At 53.1% G+C, this 16,179-nt stretch overlaps 6 protein-coding genes across 6 annotated transcripts; 2 read left to right on the forward strand and 4 right to left on the reverse strand.

The window, feature by feature from the left end:
* Positions 1 to 631: 631 nt before the first annotated feature.
* Positions 632 to 2,482, reverse strand: AYO21_11389 (hypothetical protein; the record flags this gene model as incomplete). Its single annotated transcript, XM_022661283.1, has 2 exons — positions 632 to 2,227; positions 2,276 to 2,482. 2 exons carry the CDS (start codon positions 2,480 to 2,482, stop codon positions 632 to 634), a joined length of 1,803 nt encoding a protein of 600 aa, XP_022506389.1.
* Positions 2,483 to 3,051: 569 nt separating this feature from the next.
* AYO21_11390 (hypothetical protein) lies at positions 3,052 to 4,368 on the forward strand (the record flags this gene model as incomplete). Its single annotated transcript, XM_022661284.1, has 1 exon — positions 3,052 to 4,368. The coding sequence occupies one exon, from the start codon at positions 3,052 to 3,054 to the stop codon at positions 4,366 to 4,368; it is 1,317 nt and encodes a 438-aa protein (XP_022506390.1).
* Positions 4,369 to 4,944: 576 nt separating this feature from the next.
* AYO21_11391 (hypothetical protein) lies at positions 4,945 to 7,204 on the reverse strand (the record flags this gene model as incomplete). Its single annotated transcript, XM_022661285.1, has 2 exons — positions 4,945 to 5,921; positions 5,983 to 7,204. The coding sequence occupies 2 exons, from the start codon at positions 7,202 to 7,204 to the stop codon at positions 4,945 to 4,947; spliced, it is 2,199 nt and encodes a 732-aa protein (XP_022506391.1).
* A 337-nt stretch (positions 7,205 to 7,541) lies between these two features.
* Positions 7,542 to 9,455, reverse strand: AYO21_11392 (hypothetical protein; the record flags this gene model as incomplete). Its single annotated transcript, XM_022661286.1, has 1 exon — positions 7,542 to 9,455. One exon carries the CDS (start codon positions 9,453 to 9,455, stop codon positions 7,542 to 7,544), a length of 1,914 nt encoding a protein of 637 aa, XP_022506392.1.
* Positions 9,456 to 9,963: 508 nt separating this feature from the next.
* Positions 9,964 to 13,999, forward strand: AYO21_11393 (hypothetical protein; the record flags this gene model as incomplete). The annotated part of the gene is made up of 2 exons (XM_022661287.1): positions 9,964 to 9,977; positions 10,036 to 13,999. The coding sequence occupies 2 exons, from the start codon at positions 9,964 to 9,966 to the stop codon at positions 13,997 to 13,999; spliced, it is 3,978 nt and encodes a 1,325-aa protein (XP_022506393.1).
* A 758-nt stretch (positions 14,000 to 14,757) lies between these two features.
* Positions 14,758 to 16,161, reverse strand: AYO21_11394 (hypothetical protein; the record flags this gene model as incomplete). The annotated part of the gene is made up of 1 exon (XM_022661288.1): positions 14,758 to 16,161. The coding sequence occupies one exon, from the start codon at positions 16,159 to 16,161 to the stop codon at positions 14,758 to 14,760; it is 1,404 nt and encodes a 467-aa protein (XP_022506394.1).
* Positions 16,162 to 16,179: the final 18 nt, after the last annotated feature.

Genomic DNA, 16,179 nt, shown 5'->3' on the forward strand with positions numbered 1-16,179 from the left:
TTTTATGCTCGTTTTGTTGTTTTTGTTATGATGTTTGTGTTTGCTGTTGTGTTGATGTGTCGATTGCTGTTTTTTCGAAGTAAGAGACGGTAGTGTATGTCATGCTTGTGCTCGGTGGTTTGGGATTTTTGTTTGTGTTCTTGTCTTTTTTTTTTCCACCAGACGGCAGACAAGAAAGGGCTTTTTGCTCCAGCGCGGGGTGTTTTGTTTGTTTTTTTTTTTTTTTTTTTTTACAGATATTGGGCAGTATGTACTCGGTTACCTAGGTAGTCAGTCAGTCAGTCCAATCTCCTATTGTATGTTTTCGTTTAGTTTAGTTGAAATGCGAGAATTATTTAAAAAACAAAAAAGTAGACACTTTACTCCGTTTTCCACCTACCTGTTCCCTGCCGGGCATTTTCAGGGGTTATGTCAAGGGGAGGAGGCTGCGGGGAAAGACAAAAGTTCACAGGCGTACTCTAGAAACTCGTGGGGGTGTGTCATATTCATTCAGGATAGGTACTGAAGACAAGTCATCAAGTCATTAAGGGTATAGCTATGGTAAACGCTCAGGGTACATCAGGTCGTCACATCATAGGCACACAGAGTAAGGCGTGCCCTACATAGTCATCACAAACAAATCAACCCAAAGCTATTGACTCCGATTTTCCAGTAACCGAAACATGCGATCTAACTGCTCTTTTAGATCGGATTCGCGCCTTCTGCTGTCATCCTGTTGTCTTGCCAGTAGATCTTGAAGGGCGGACTCGCGCACTTTGCTGTCTTCTTGTTGCCTTGCCAATTGGCCTTGGACGCCTAACTCACGTTGTTTTTGCTCCTCCAATTGCCTCTGAAGTCCTCCCAACTGGCTCTCGAGCGAAGCTAGCTGTTTCCGAAGTTCTCCATTGATACCACCATTCCGTGGCTTCTTGAAGACGCCCTCGCCACCTTGTGGGTCTTGGCCAGTCTGTGAAGTCTGCCCGGACTCATCCATGGAGGACGCCGATGGTACGGACGCTGGTGGCGCTGGCGGTGCCGTTGGGTCGGGTAGGCGCTCGATTGCCATCTTGATTCGCTGAAGATGCCGACCAGAAAACTTGAGGCATGCGTTGTAAAAGAAGTCGTACGGCTGCCACCGATCTTTGCCTCCATCTTTACTCAAGCTCACTTCGCCAATAATTGTCCTATATTTCACGGTACTAAGGTTTGGCAGCTGCTGAAGGGTCTGGCATTGCGACTCCTGAGGTTTGGTCACCACATGGTGGGCATATATCCTCACTGTGTTATTGTCGTAAGACATTGACAGCCCAAGAGCTTTGCCATTGAGTTCCTCCAATTGGCCCGCTCTCCGAAAAAGATCGATGACGCCGTCGAGAGCAACGCTCATGCTGTAGACGTTCTGTCGATCGGCGATATCGAGAGGTTGTTTGTCGCATTTGGCTTCACGCGTTATAAATGGGAAGAATATATCATCCCGGGCCATATACTTGGAGGGTGCTCCAATAGTGATGCCTAATTTCAGAACTTCTTTCCTCGAGAATTTTTCCCACTTGAAGCCGATCGTTGAGTCCGGTTGCGGACATTTCCCGTAGGACGGGAAAATGGATCGTAGCCACATGTCGCTACATGCTTCGATGAGACCGAGATCCTCGAATTCCTTGTGTCCGCGAATTGCTAAAAGCTCAGGCGCCGGAAAGAGGTGTGAATGCATGTTCTTCACCAGCCATTGCTCAGACTTATTGTGAGTCAGTTCGGAGAATGCCATGAAGACCGCGTCATCGAGCATCGAGTTTGGTGGGTGTGGGACGCTCGTAGAAAGCAGCCCTTGACAAAACTCGAGTTCCTCTGCGTCAAGGCCACTGGCGGAGTCCTTCATGTAGGTTCCATGTTGTTCCAGGAGGGTGGGAAAAGCAGGACTACTGTAGAAATTGGACTTTGCGTCGGTAGAAGCGATGCTCTCAAGGTCATCTGCGTACAACGAAACAGGACCTAGTGATTCTTGGGACGGCTTGCGTTTGACCGACGGCATCCCTATTAACGCTTCAGGATATGGATCAGGGTATGGTTCAATCGGCGGTGGCTGTGGGTCGTCCTCTCCCGAGCCCTCCGTCCCCAACACCCATTCACGGATTTGTGGATTTTGAGATTGGCTTTCAAGGAATGTATGTGATTCTTCGGAGATGGGATCGGCAACACCGCGAAGGTCGCTCGGAGGCTCTTGGGGCAACAACGGGGTACGGTGAATCTCCTGTAGACGGTGAGCATGCGCTGCACTCCAAGACCGACATGAGCTTACACCAGAGTGGTGCTGACGGCCTTCAGATGAATTGGTGACTTCGGGCGAGGGAAGTTGCTCCTCGACTGTGGGCTGACTCGCGTCGACACTGTCAAGATGTTGTCGTTTCGCAGATGGTTCCGCAAGGGTATTCGAGTCTTCAGCTTCGCAGCGTCGTCGTTTGCCTGCGCCCGAGAACATTGACGGACTAGATTGAAGGGAATCCATCTTATGTATTCAAAGGGCCTGGCAATGGCCTTGTGGCCGAACCACCCTTGCTCACTGACAACTGTGTCAGTCGGGTTGGGTGCCTGCAAAATGAATGGTTGCGCAGTGGGCGCCTGCGGGTTGACATGTTTGTTAAAGTATGAAGTCCGCAGCGTTGTTTAGCGCCAGAAACCCCATGTCCCGTGACGCTAAAAAGGCTTGGCTTCTCGGCTGATGCCTGCTTCAGCCTTGCGGCCAGCGCTACCCAAAACACATTCTCTCTTGAACTTGGGCGTGCATTCGAAGAGGAGGGGATGGATGTCCTATCATACTCGGCTGTGGAGTGTGATTGTAAACATAGAGACCGAGTTGTTGTGTAGGAAAAATGTCACATGCTAGCCTCACTTCGCGGCGGCTAAATCTTCACATGCCCGCAAACTTATCGAACCACGTGATTTCGCGTTGCGCTTCGACGCGACTCGCCCGCAAATGCACCACCTGCGCACAATGAAGAGCAGCCGCAGACAGCCTCACCAACGCCAGATCCAATCCTCGTCGACGCCAATATCAGCGCCACACCACCCTCCAAGATGGAGGACTCTCTCTACGACGCTACCACACATGTACTCTGCATTCCCAAACTCCCAGCAGCCCTGTCCGCGCTGGTTTCGAGACCCCCCGCAGGTAGACGGGAAGATCCAGACAAACAACGAGCGCAGCTCTCGTCACATGCTGACGCATTCGCCAGATCTCTCGGCAAAGAACGCCCGCGGTACGAGAAAGAGGAGGAGAGGGAGAAATTGGGGGGCTTGAGAAAGTGTACCTGGACATCCCTGGACAATGTCGCTGGGCACGAAGAGGATGATCAGCGCCCCGAGTTGTGGCCTGGGAAAAAGAGAAGGCGGAAAATAGCAAGAGATGGTGATGATGGTGACGACGAAGATGGACGCCCACAGCTTATGGGATTGGCAGTGTCTCTAATCTACGAAAAAGATACGTTTCAGTTCATGATATACACCCAGTCGCCGAGATGCAGCCTCTCGAAGCGCAGGCGGATCGCTGCTTCGAAACATCAGCCCACCACCGAATCGGAAGAAGAGAGCGCAATTCTGCTCTCAAAGTCATCGCCGACAGCTCTAAAATCATTCACAAAATATCTGCAAGACACATTCGCCGTCACCACCATCTATCCGTTTGAGCCATCTTCGAGTCAGATGCAGGTCACGCTCGAAAGGTACCTGGCTACCATCCACAAATCTCTTTCCAGCGCGAGTCCACAAGGCCTCCACGACAGCTTCAGCAGTATCCTGGGGAAAATCGAATTCACTGTCTCTTTCTCCCATCCCGTGGCCACGGGCTTGAGGTCCGTCCACGTAGCCATTCCTGCCACCGCGTTTCTTACCTGGTACAACTCTGTCGAGACTCCGGAGGGAGGGAATCAGAGGGGACAAAAAACATTCTCGGAATCGCTGGCTGGCTGGATCAAAGCCAAGTCGGGCCTTTGCCTACATGTTTTGCACGAGAAGGACGGCATGATAGCCCAACAACATAAACCTGGGGATGGTGACAAGGCTACTGATGGCGGCGATAATCGCGATGGCCCCTCAAATTCCTCGGAGACCTCAAAAGCTCAAGACTCGCCGGCATCAATGACGATGAAAATATCAAGAATCTCAACCGAAGCGTACACCATCTCAGCAGCGTCGGGCTTGAAATTCAAGTCTCGAGCCCTTCACGCCGTCGAGGGTACCAGTGACGACACGGGCACGGCTGCGGACGAGAGAGATAACTGCGTCCGACGCGCGAATAGGGGTCTTCTGCTGGCTATCATCGAGTATACGCGCCGCAGCCACGACAAGCAGCAAAGCCACGTCATTGACGGAATGACACTGGCTGACGTCACGTGACTCTGTAACACATGACATCAGAGGACATGACATGAAGCATCATTCTAACGACGGTTTGGAGATTATGATGAGAGCGATTTGCCTTGCCCATAGGCACTGACTGATACCTATCTACCCGCGGTGTATGCAGAATCCCCCATGCACTTTTCCTTGGATTCACAGTAACACGTAGGAACTGTTTGATAGTGTACGAATGAGATACCCCCAAACTCCCCAATCCATTCTACTCTACCCTATTCCACCCTATACCATCCTGGATATTTTCATCGTTTTTGGTATCTTTGCACTCTTGTATCCAGCCTGCGTTTCCTGTCCCATATAGTTGACAGCGGCTAGTTCCTGTTTGGCGGGTGCTACGCGCTCGCCCGTAGCAAATGACAAATGACGGATTGGGGAGGTAATGGAAGACAACAACAACAACAACAGAATCGTTATAACGTTAGGTCGTCGAAGAAGAAGAAGAAGAGCTCAGTGTCGATGGGCAGTGTTTCCCCACGCCTCACTCCTCACTCCTTACTCCGCGAGCTAGCCAGCACTGACTCTCTGTCTTCAGTGACGGGGCGCGGATCCCCCGCCTCATCCTTTCTCAACAGTCTTCATCTTTCCCGCGCCGATTCCCGTGCCCATGCCCATGCCAATACCCATTCCCCTACTGGTGCCAAGGTCCGAGTTCTTCCGCTGTGGGCTGTTCACGCCACTGCCCAAGCCGCTGGTGGTGTACAGTCCCTCGAATTCTCCTCGGACCCCGTCTACCAGTTTGCTCACGGCGTCGATCTCGGCTGACAGATCCTCCACATTCCCTGCCAGGGCTGCCACCTCGTCGAATTTCCTCCGGCGGTTGGCGTCGGCGATCATCTCTTGCACGAGGAACCTCTGTTCCTCGAGGACGATCAGGCGCTCGCGGAGAGACTTTTCTTCCGCTTCGAGCTCGGATATCCGCGCTGAGTTGGTGGTGGCAAAAGACGCAACGCTGAGTGCGGACGACGAGTCCTTCCTCTTGTGGTGGGCGCCGTTCAAGATCGCCAGGGAAGAACGAGGGTTGGGGTTGTTGTGCAAGTCAGCTGGTCTTGCGCTGCTGCCATGCGGTGTGGCATGTTTCAGGACCTTCGGCAGCGACTTCAAAGGTAGCATGTGGAGATGGAGAAACTGTGTGGCGTTTTGGTAGATGGCCTTCTGGAGTTTGAGTTGTGTCGGTGACGGGCTAGGCATGTCCCGTATGCGTCGAGCTGCGGTGTCGTACTGGGTGAATGAGTCCATGAGTCGCTTGCGTGTCCGCGACGCATCGGTGATCTGGCTTGATGATGGGGGATTGTCGGGGTCTTGGAGAGCCTGGAGAAGTTTCTGAAATTTCGGGAGCAGAAGCCGGATACCGCGTTCAAATTGAAGAAGATTGGTGTAGGATCGCGTGAAAGCCTCGACAGACGGCGAGGTTAGAGAGGCTTGGAAGTCCCTGCGTGAGAAGATCGTCTGATTGCACTCTTTGCAGAGACGGACGTCCACAGCTACGGTGTCGTTGGGTGCGGGCTTTTCTGTGATGGTGATGTGGGTGTTAGCTGTCAAGTTTGATATCAGTATGTCAAAAGAAGAACAAAGTAGTGAAAGGGGGAGACGTACTAGTAGCCACATCGAGGCCGATGACAATTGAACATCCAGTAGCGACGTCACCACAGACGACCTTCCCGCAAGTTCTGCAGTGATGTCTCCGGAAAGAGTACTGGCTGAAGTCTTGTTGGCAGTACGGACATCTCGGGACGTCAGTGTCGTTCTGCCAGGGCACGATGCTTTGCTCAAGAGCCTTTCGAGGATCAGTTGGGACCCAATTCAACGACCATCTCTTGTTATGGGTCGGCTGCGGGATCTCGTCCGGAGGGTTGGCCAGGATTTGCGTCAACCTTGATAGCCTTTTCTCCAGCCTGGACGTCTCCATCTCTTTATGACTGAGCTTACTTCGCCTGACGCTTTCAAACTCGCTCATTCTGTCTCGTTCTAGACCATGCCGGTCTGTGTAACCCTCCCGGCTTTTGTAGCATGTCTCGCACACTCGGTACCAAAGCCCTCGGACAGGCTCGTGCTGTGCAGATCTCGATAGCTTCATCTGATACATTGTATGCTCCTCGCAGAAAAGCTTCCCACAATGTCGACAGTTGACAGCCCCTGCCGTCGAACCAAGCCTCTTCTCGCATGTTGGGTCCGAGCACACATCGAAAGCAGTCCGCTTTTGCCAGTGTTGCTTCGTGATAATGTCCTCCGGATCGAGGACTGATGGTGTGGGTTTCGGAGGCAAAGGCGGAGCAGGAGAGTCTCTACTATCTCTTGAGATGGCCTCACTTCTCGGTGTAGGGGTACTGCTTCGGACGATGTCCTGGTTCGACTCAAAGACATCTAGTCCCTTGAGTTTCTGGTTCAGGACCGCCAATGGCTGGAATCTCTTTGCCTTCACCATTTGTTGTTTAAACCAGTCTTTGACTTCATCCTGCTGCTCTTCCTCAATCTCTTTATGTGCATCATCCAGGTGTCTGTTCAGTTGCAGCAAGGTGACCATCTCCTCGTTGCAGATGGGACAGACCAAGCGGTCTGTTGCGGCAGCCGCAGCCGCAGGTGTAGACAGATCGGGTGCTCCATGGTCGAGTGATACTCGCGATGCGATGTCTTGGGGATCGGACGACGGAGGGGTAGAGGTGCCGCTCTCAGAGGTATTCAGTGAGAGGCTCGAAGCGGAGGGGGACAGGACATGGCTGGGAAGAGGCGACGTCGACTTCGGAGGAGGCGGCGGCGGAGGTCCAAGAGTCCTACTACTTCCCAAGACCCTTCCACCGCCGATAGTGCGCCGTGACATTGCACCGTTGTTGGGCTTCCATCAAGTGGCTTGAATGGCGGAAGGAGGCAGCAAGATAGAGGGGCGGAAACTCGAGGGCGTTTACTTGGCGGAGGGAGGCGGAGACGACAGGAGTAACGTGTGGCTGGATTGCTTAGTCATCCACTTCGGGCGGATGTAACAAGTACAAGGACTTCAGTGTATCAGTTCAGCCTCGCAATTCAACACCTACACATCATTTCACGTCCAGTCCAGCTAGCCTCCTGCACCGTTCATTCATCAAGTCTATCTGTCACAAGGTGCACCGAGGTCCCTGGAAAAGTCCCACGTTTCCCATACTACAGTCATACATCATCAATCATGCACTCTTCCCAGCGTCCTCCTTCAGACTGACGATTCTGTTGAGCACAATCTTCCCCGCAGCTTCATCCGTGTCCTTGTCCATACAGAAGTATCCTGTTCGCATTGCCTGGAATCTGACCGATTCAAACCCGCATTTGTCCTTCTTTTCTCCAGCTTCTTCTGGCCACGGGGCTCGAGCCCAGATCTCTTTCAATCCAACTTCCGCCATAGCATTTGGATACACTTTTAGACTGTCTTCTCGTAAGTCTGCCATGAAACTCGGCTCCACCGCGTCCGGATTGTCGGATTTGAAAAGAGGGTTGAAGACGCGGACTTCACACTTGATAGGTGATCCGTGCCCTGGAGCATCAGCGACCCAGTGGATGTAGGCCTTAGGCTTCTTGGCTTTTTCGCCTTCAGCCGGCTTGTCGTACTTGGCATGTATCTCGGTAACCAGACCGGTGGCCTCGTCCTTCTTGAAGCTGGTTGCAATGACGGGATAAGGCACCTTTAGTAGACCTACTGGTTTTCCGGGTGCCATGCGGAAGAAGTCTTTGCTGTCCACCTCCCTGAAGTCGTCACGCTCGATATAGACCTTCTTGGTGAAGGGTAGCTTGTGAGAACCCATGTCGACATCTTTCGGGCCAAAGGCATTTTCCAACTCCTCGTAGTGATCGTCGGGGAGGTCATCAATGATGACAGGAACGGGATCGAGTACGAGCATGAGACGAGGCACTGTCATTTCCAAATATTTGCGGATTGACTGTTCGAATCGGACGATTTGAATATTGATAGTAGCCGTTGTAACCCCGAGCTCGCTCACAAATGACAGGATGGCACCAGGCGGAACGCCTCTTCTCCGCAACGCGACGAGAGTGTACAATCGGGGATCATCCCAGCCGGCGACAATCTTCTCGTCCACTAGCTTTTTGATTTTTCGTTTCGATAAGACAGTGCCCGTAACATTCAAGCGACCATATTCTCTCTGCATTGGCTTGTGAGGAACATCGACCTTGTTGTTGAGCCACTCGTACGATACTCGAGACAGGATGAATTCAGTTGTGCAGAGCGAATGAGTAATGCCCTCGAAACTGTCGCACAGACAGTGGGTAAAGTCGTAAGTTGGGTAGATTCTCCATTTGTCGCCCGTCCGATGATGTGGCTTCTCGAGGACGCGGTAGGCAACCAGGTCCCACATTTGAGGATTGCCGTCCGACAGATCCTGTTTCATCCGCAAAAAGGCTTCTTTCGGTTTGTATTTGCCATCTCTCATGGCTCGAAATTCGGCCAGGGATTCTTCAATGGGTCGACTGCGATGGGGGCAAGCGTATCTTTCATGTTTGTTCTTCGGATCTGTGCCGCCTCGCTGATCTTTGAGCTCCTCGTCGGTACAGTGGCACACATACGCGCCGTCCAGAGTGATCAGCTTCTCGGCCAACTCGTACAACCGATCGAAGAAGTCGCTGGAGTAAGTGATCAAAGCGGGGCTGAAGCCCAACCAGCGCACGATATCCTCAATGGCGGTAAAGTAGATTTCTTCTTCCGCTTCGGGGTTTGTGTCATCGTACCGTAAGTTACACTTCCCGCCGTGGAATCTGGCGAATCCAAAGTTGATCGCGATGGCTTTGCTGTGCCCGATATGGAGATAGCCATTCGGCTCCGGGGGAAAACGTGTGACTACTGGTTCATCTGCTGGTCGTTCCTTTCGGACCGCCGCCAGCCAGCCTTCTTTGAACATGGCATCTGGGTCGGTCGGTGCTGATGGCGCAGCATTTGCAGGCTTTGGGGGCTTTGCAGATTTTGCCGGTTTCTCTGTAGGTGGTTTTGCCTCCTTTGGCGGTTTGGGTTGCTTGGGCGCTTTTTCTTTCTTGGGCTTCTTGTCTGGGATCGCGTTTTCAACCTTGTCCTTGATACGCTCCGGCAAGCTCATACTTGCTTCCGCAGACTCAGCCATAAGGCTGAAGGATGAGTCGTATCTGAGATTGTCCAAGTCGTTCGGTGAGATTTCTTGAAAGGTGCAGCACGTGAGATGAGATGAAATCCAATAATGGGAGTGGCACCACGTCTCGCACAATATACCAAGCAAGTTGTCCTCTCAGCCCTCGACAAAATGAAGAAAGATGTCGTGAAACGAGAATGATCCGGAAGATTCGAGTTGGTCAGGTTGGTTCGGCGTGGTGATTCAAGGCTGATGGTGGATGAGTCAAGTAGCGCGGATTATCACAAATATGCAAACATGCCAAGCAAACACAACAAACATTTGCCGAGTAGCGTATGAGCACGTGATGAGGTCCCGGTTCCGACGTTGCCTGCGGAGCGTCGCATCTTGTTCGAATGCCGCCAACTTTTTTTGATAGGACACTGTGTTAAAGGTCTTTGTCCGCCAACTCCCTCTGCCATATTCTTCTACACCGTCGAGCTCTTGATTGATGCTCGCCATGGCGCAAAAATCGTATGTACTAAATCACAGTCCGCTCTCCTGATCGCATCTTCCAACTGACGCATTCCAGATCGAAACTCGTGGATAACGACCAGATCCAAACGGCGAGCCTCCACAACCCCTTGCCGGTCTTCCTCAAAGCCTACGTATGGCCTTTCACTATCCTATGGCCGGTCTTCTTTGCATTCTACCTAAACGAGGACCTTTACGATGATTATATCGATGGCTCGGAATGGACATTTGTCTATGTCGCAACAATCGTTACACTCCAATCTTTGACTTGGCTCTCAACAAAATGGAGTGTTCACTTGAAGACTGTGTTCACCATGACCAAAGCTACAAAAGTCGAGGATGCCACGTTGATTAAGGTCATTCCCGTGGTCAACTCGGGTGCATCGGCGATCTGCAAATTGGAGCGGGAGCCGGACGGAAGAACCTCGTTCCTTTTTCAGAAGAGACGATTTCTCTACTCACCAGAAAAGGGAACCTTCGCACCTCTATCCTATGCGCTTGATGCCGAGAAGAAGCCCTTCCTCCGAGAATTTCAACTATCGCGGGGTCTTACCTCTGACGCCGAGATTGAGACGGTCCACAAACATTATGGAGACAATACATTCGACATACCTGTTCCAACATTTACGGAGCTGTGGAAAGAGCATGCTGTCGCGCCATTCTTCATTTTCCAAGTGTTCTGCGTTGGTCTCTGGTTGCTCGATGACTATTGGTACTACTCGCTGTTCACGCTGTTCATGCTTGTAGCTTTTGAGAGCACAGTGGTCTGGCAAAGACAGCGGACATTGAATGAGTTTCGAGGAATGAGCATTAAGCCGTACGATATCTGGGTGTACCGTGTCAACAAGTGGGTCGAGATCAAGAGCGACAAACTGCTACCTGGCGATCTCGTGTCGGTGGGCCGAACACAAGAAGATTCAGGAGTTGCCTGCGACATGCTTCTTATCGAAGGGACTGCCATTGTGAACGAGGCTATGCTGTCGGGGGAGAGCACGCCACTTCTCAAGGAGTCAATTCTTCTCCGCCCCGCAGACGCGACAATCGAACCAGAGGGATTGGATAAGAATGCTTTTCTCTGGGGAGGTACTAAGGTCCTTCAGATAACCCATCCTGCCGCCAGCGAGGAAGCGCCGGAAGCTGTTCCGCAGTTGCGCTCGGGTGTCCCTCCACCACCTGATAATGGCGCCATAGCGGTTGTGCTCAAGACCGGGTTCGAAACCAGTCAAGGAAGTCTCGTGCGGACTATGATCTACTCAACAGAGCGTGTCTCTGCCAATAACGCTGAGGCCCTGATCTTCATTCTCTTCCTTCTGATCTTTGCGCTTGCGGCCTCCTGGTATGTGTGGCAGGAAGGAGTCAAGAACAACAGAAAGCGATCCAAGCTCCTGCTCGACTGCATCCTGATCGTCACAAGTGTCGTGCCGCCTGAATTGCCTATGGAGTTGTCCTTAGCGGTCAATACCAGCCTGGCAGCGCTCAGCAAATTTGCCATCTTCTGTACAGAACCCTTCCGAATCCCATACGCCGGACGTGTGGACGTCGCTTGTTTCGACAAGACTGGTACGTTGACCGGCGAGGATCTCGTCGTTGACGGCATTGCCGGTCTTAGCCTGGGGAAGAAGAGTGCCCAAACCGAAGCGGATGGTGCGCAGTCCTCAGTCACCAAGGTCCCAGACTGCGGCATTCATACCACACTGGTTTTGGCAACCGCTCACGCCTTGGTCAAACTGGAGGAAGGGGACATTGTCGGTGATCCTATGGAAAAGGCCACACTCAACGCTCTAAACTGGACCCTTGGCCACAACGACACTTTGATCAGCACTCCTCCGCCCAAATCGAAAAAACCCAAACCATTCTCGACAGCGGGTGCCTCGCATGTCGTTCAAATCAAACGACGGTTTCAATTCTCGTCGGCTCTCAAGCGTATGAGTTCTGTGGCTACAGTTCTAATGACTGATCCCAACTCTGGTCGGAAGGCGAAGGGCACTTTTGTGGGTGTCAAAGGCGCTCCGGAAACTATCCAAAAGATGCTGGTTGAGACACCGCCGAAGTATGAGGAGACATTCAAGTACTTCACACGCAACGGAGCCCGGGTGCTAGCTCTTGGGTACAAATACCTCTCGACCGAGGCTGAGATAGGCCAGAAGCGCATCAATGATCTCAAACGCGAAGAGGTCGAGCGTGATCTACACTTTGCCGGTTTCTTGGTTCTTCAGACTCCCCTAAAGGAAGATGCAATCAGGGCCATTCAGATGCTGAACGAGAGCAGTCACCGCGTTGTGATGATCACCGGAGACAACCCGCTGACCGCTGTTCATGTTGCCAGAGAGGTCGAAATCGTCGACCGCGACTGTTTGATTCTGGATGCTCCGGAGCACGATGACTCGGGGACCAAACTCGTCTGGCGCAGCGTTGACGAGAAAACCATCATCCCTGTTGACCCCACGGCCGATCTGGATCCGAAGATTCTTGAGACCAAGGACTTATGCGTTACTGGTTATGCACTTGCCAAATTCAGCGGCCAAAAAGCATTCATGTCGTTGCTGAGACATACCTGGGTCTACGCCCGAGTTTCGCCGAAGCAGAAGGAAGAGATTTTGATTGGTCTCAAAGACCAAGGCTACACTACGCTGATGTGTGGCGACGGGACGAACGATGTTGGCGCGCTGAAGCAAGCCCACATTGGCGTGGCTCTCCTCAATGGCTCCCAAGACGCCCTCAATAAGATCGGTGAACATTTCCGGACCACGAAAATGAAGGAGATATATGAAAAGCAAGTGCAGCTGATGCAAAGATTCAACCAGCCGCCTCCGCCGGTGCCCATCGGAATTGCACATCTCTATCCGCCTGGCCCGCGAAATCCTCACCATGAAAAGGCAGTAAAGAAAATCGCCGAGCAAAAAGGTATCAATCTGGAGAGTGGCGATGCTGAGAATGGCACTGTGGAGACCATCACCTCACCTGGTGCTCAAGCAATCCAACAGTCGAACGCCAGCTTGACACCTCAACAACGACGCCAGCAAGAAGCACAACAGAAGGCGGCAAACTGGGCGGACAAGTTTACCTCTAGCATGATGGAAACTGAACTTGATGATGGCGAGCCACCTACAATCAAACTGGGTGATGCGTCAGTTGCAGCTCCGTTCACGAGCAAGCTGGCCAACGTTATAGCAATCCCCAACATCATCCGGCAGGGTCGATGTACCCTTGTGGCGACCATTCAGATGTACAAGATTCTGGCTCTCAACTGTTTGATCAGCGCTTACAGCTTGTCTGTCATCTACCTGGCAGGCATCAAGTTCGGCGATGGTCAGGTGACAATCAGCGGAATGTTGATGTCCGTGTGCTTCCTTTCTATCTCCCGGGCCAAACCTGTGGAAGCGCTTTCGCGCGAACGACCACAGCCGAACATCTTAAATGCTTATATCCTTGGATCGGTACTTGGGCAATTTGCAATCCACTGCGCGACACTGATCTATCTTTCCAACGTTGTCTATTCGATCGTCCCGCCATCCGATGAGATCGACCTCGAAGGCGAATTCGAACCTTCGTTGCTCAACAGCGCCGTCTATCTCATGCAACTGATCCAACAAGTGTCCACCTTTGCAATCAATTACCAAGGACGGCCTTTCCGCGAAAGCATCCGGGAGAACCGAGGTATGTACTGGGGACTTCTGGCGTGCTCGTTTGTGGCCTTTGCGGGAAGTACCGAATTCTTGCCGGAGCTCAGCGAGAAGTTACGTTTGGTGCCGTTCACCAGCGAGTTCAAGTGGGCCCTGACGACTCTGATGGTTGCTGACTTTGTGGGATGTTGGGTTGTGGAGCAAATATTCAAGTACTTGTTCAGCGACTTCCGTCCCAAGGATATTGCCATCAAGCGACCCGATCAGGTTGAAAGGGACGACAAGCGCAAGAGGGAGCTCGCAGCAAAGGCGGAGCAGGAACGAATTGAGGAGATTGAGAGGAAGCGGGGTGTGGCCAACAACACAACTCCGCCAACGACGACGAAGGGGGCAAGATAGGCGCAGGCGCTTGTGACATTTGTGATATAGAATAGAGAAGCATGACAGGTGTATCGATTGAGGTTCCATTCATGCTTTTACAAGGTGGGAGGTATGGGACCGAGAAGGCCAGATAGTCAAGGATGATACAGGGTCGTGTGCCTCATTAATAGACTGGCACAACCCAGCAGAGTCCAGCAGAGAATAGACAAGACAGACAGACAGATACTAGTCACATCAGTAATCCCATGCTCAAGTCTCCAGCCTTGCCTCCCTTCTTGATCAAGCCTCGCTCGCTAGCTCGCTGGCTCTTCTGGCTTCTTCAAACAACGGGTTTCTGTCACCATGACAGTCTGCCAGTCACGTGATCACCACCGTCCTGGACGTCTGTATCGACCACCAAGACCCAAATGATCCGATAACCAATCTCGCCGCGACAGCGCATAATCATCCTCCCCTGCTTGGACAGGCACACATACTCGACATCTCCCCGCATGGAAACCTCACTCGCTCCGTGGGTGATTATCGCTCGGATCGTGGAGGGAGGTGTACCCTGCCCGGACCGAGTCACCTTGATGTGACTTTGCCCATCCATGATCGTGGTCTGTCCGACGGGTTTTCTCCCTCTCTTCGCGTAGCGTGAGTAGCCGGGGGTGGTGTTGACCCGTGGAATTTTATGACCTGTCTCATATCCCATGTCCCCGCCTCTTTCTCTTCTCTCTCTCGCGCGGGCGCGCGCTCTTGATGTGTGTATATATATATATATATATATATGTGAATCAGGATGGATGGAGTACCCCCCATCTGACTCTTGTTTCGCCTCGTCTACCCAGATCGCCATGTTGAAGTGATAATAGTTGCTGTTGCTGTTGCGTCAAGGGCGTTAACATGGCCAGTGGAGCGTGTTGTCTCTCCTTGGGCTCTGACGGCACATCGTCGCTTGAAGTCTCTGGTAACGGCAGCGCGGGGATGTGATCTCCGTCGAGCGCGGCGAAACCGCCCACCATCTGCACCCCGGGGGTCGGGATCGACACGTGGAGGGTCGGTCCGACGGTGCAGGGCGGGAGGATGCAGGAGGAGAGGGGCCTCTCGATGCCGTCGAGCGAGGGCATGATGTCGTCGTACAGGTCCGGGAAGAAGTCGAAGAACCTCAGGTCGACCTTCCACATGTTGATGTTGTGCACCTGGTTCAGGAACAGGCCGGAGAGGGCAAAGAGGCCCGTGTCCGCGTCGAGCTGGACCGCCTCGGTCGGGTGGTACGGCCAGTGGAAGCGGAAGCGGTGGACGAGGTCCGTCCAGAACTGGTTCTGCCGGGTCAGCCCTTGGGCGTGGACGGCCCGCTCCCGCACGCCGGGCCAGGGGAGCACGTCGACGGCGAGGGCGTGCCGGATGGTGTGCTGCGACGGGCGCGGCCGGTACCACGCCGGCAGGTCCCGAAAGGAGCTGGCGCCCACGAAGCACAGCAGCATGGCGTGTGTCATGCGCAGCGTGCACAGGCGCGTCATGAACCCGCTCTTGCAGAAGATGCGTCGGTCGAGGTAGTGCAGGAGGCTCCACAGAGGGCACGGGGCGCCCGTCCCGCCGTACTGCATGAGGACGTCAGGCCATCCGTTGACGAGGGCCCGCACCAACATGTCTTGGTTCAGGGTGTCGTCTGTCGACACCTGAAACGCTGACAATCGGCGCGCTTGGGAGATGACAAGGTTGAAAATCTCTTGACAGCTCGTCGCCGAGGTTGGAGGAGGCGTTGTTTGCTCGGTTCCGTGGTAGCTGTGGTTGTCGCCACCGTGGATGTTTCGCCATCGGATGTCGCCCGAGTCGGCATTTGCCATGTTGACTGAATGCCGTAGGTCCAGGTCGGGAAGTTCAATGGGAGAAGAGGCAATAACGGCGAGCGGATCATGGAGCTGAGAAGCTGGCTGACCCGAGGAAGGATGAAGGGGGGAACGGGGACCTGTGAGGCAATCTTGTGCCTCGGGCCCCTCTCGCCGCTTGAGTACCTCGATCTCGGCCTTTAGAAGCTCGATTTGGGACTCGAGGCTGGCAGTGCGGGCAGCAGCTTGGTATCGTCTGTTGCGGTGCGAAGCTCGGTTGGCAGCTCTCTTTCTTTCGCGCTGTGCGGGGGTGAGAATCCGTCCGCCGGCCCACGGTTTTGCCGGGCGGGTATGGGGCAAGTCACTCATTGCTGTTTGGGGAGTGTA

The sequence above is a fragment of the Fonsecaea monophora genome (assembly GCF_001642475.1).
Source record: "Fonsecaea monophora strain CBS 269.37 chromosome Unknown Scaff157, whole genome shotgun sequence".
NCBI lineage: Eukaryota > Fungi > Ascomycota > Eurotiomycetes > Chaetothyriales > Herpotrichiellaceae > Fonsecaea > Fonsecaea monophora.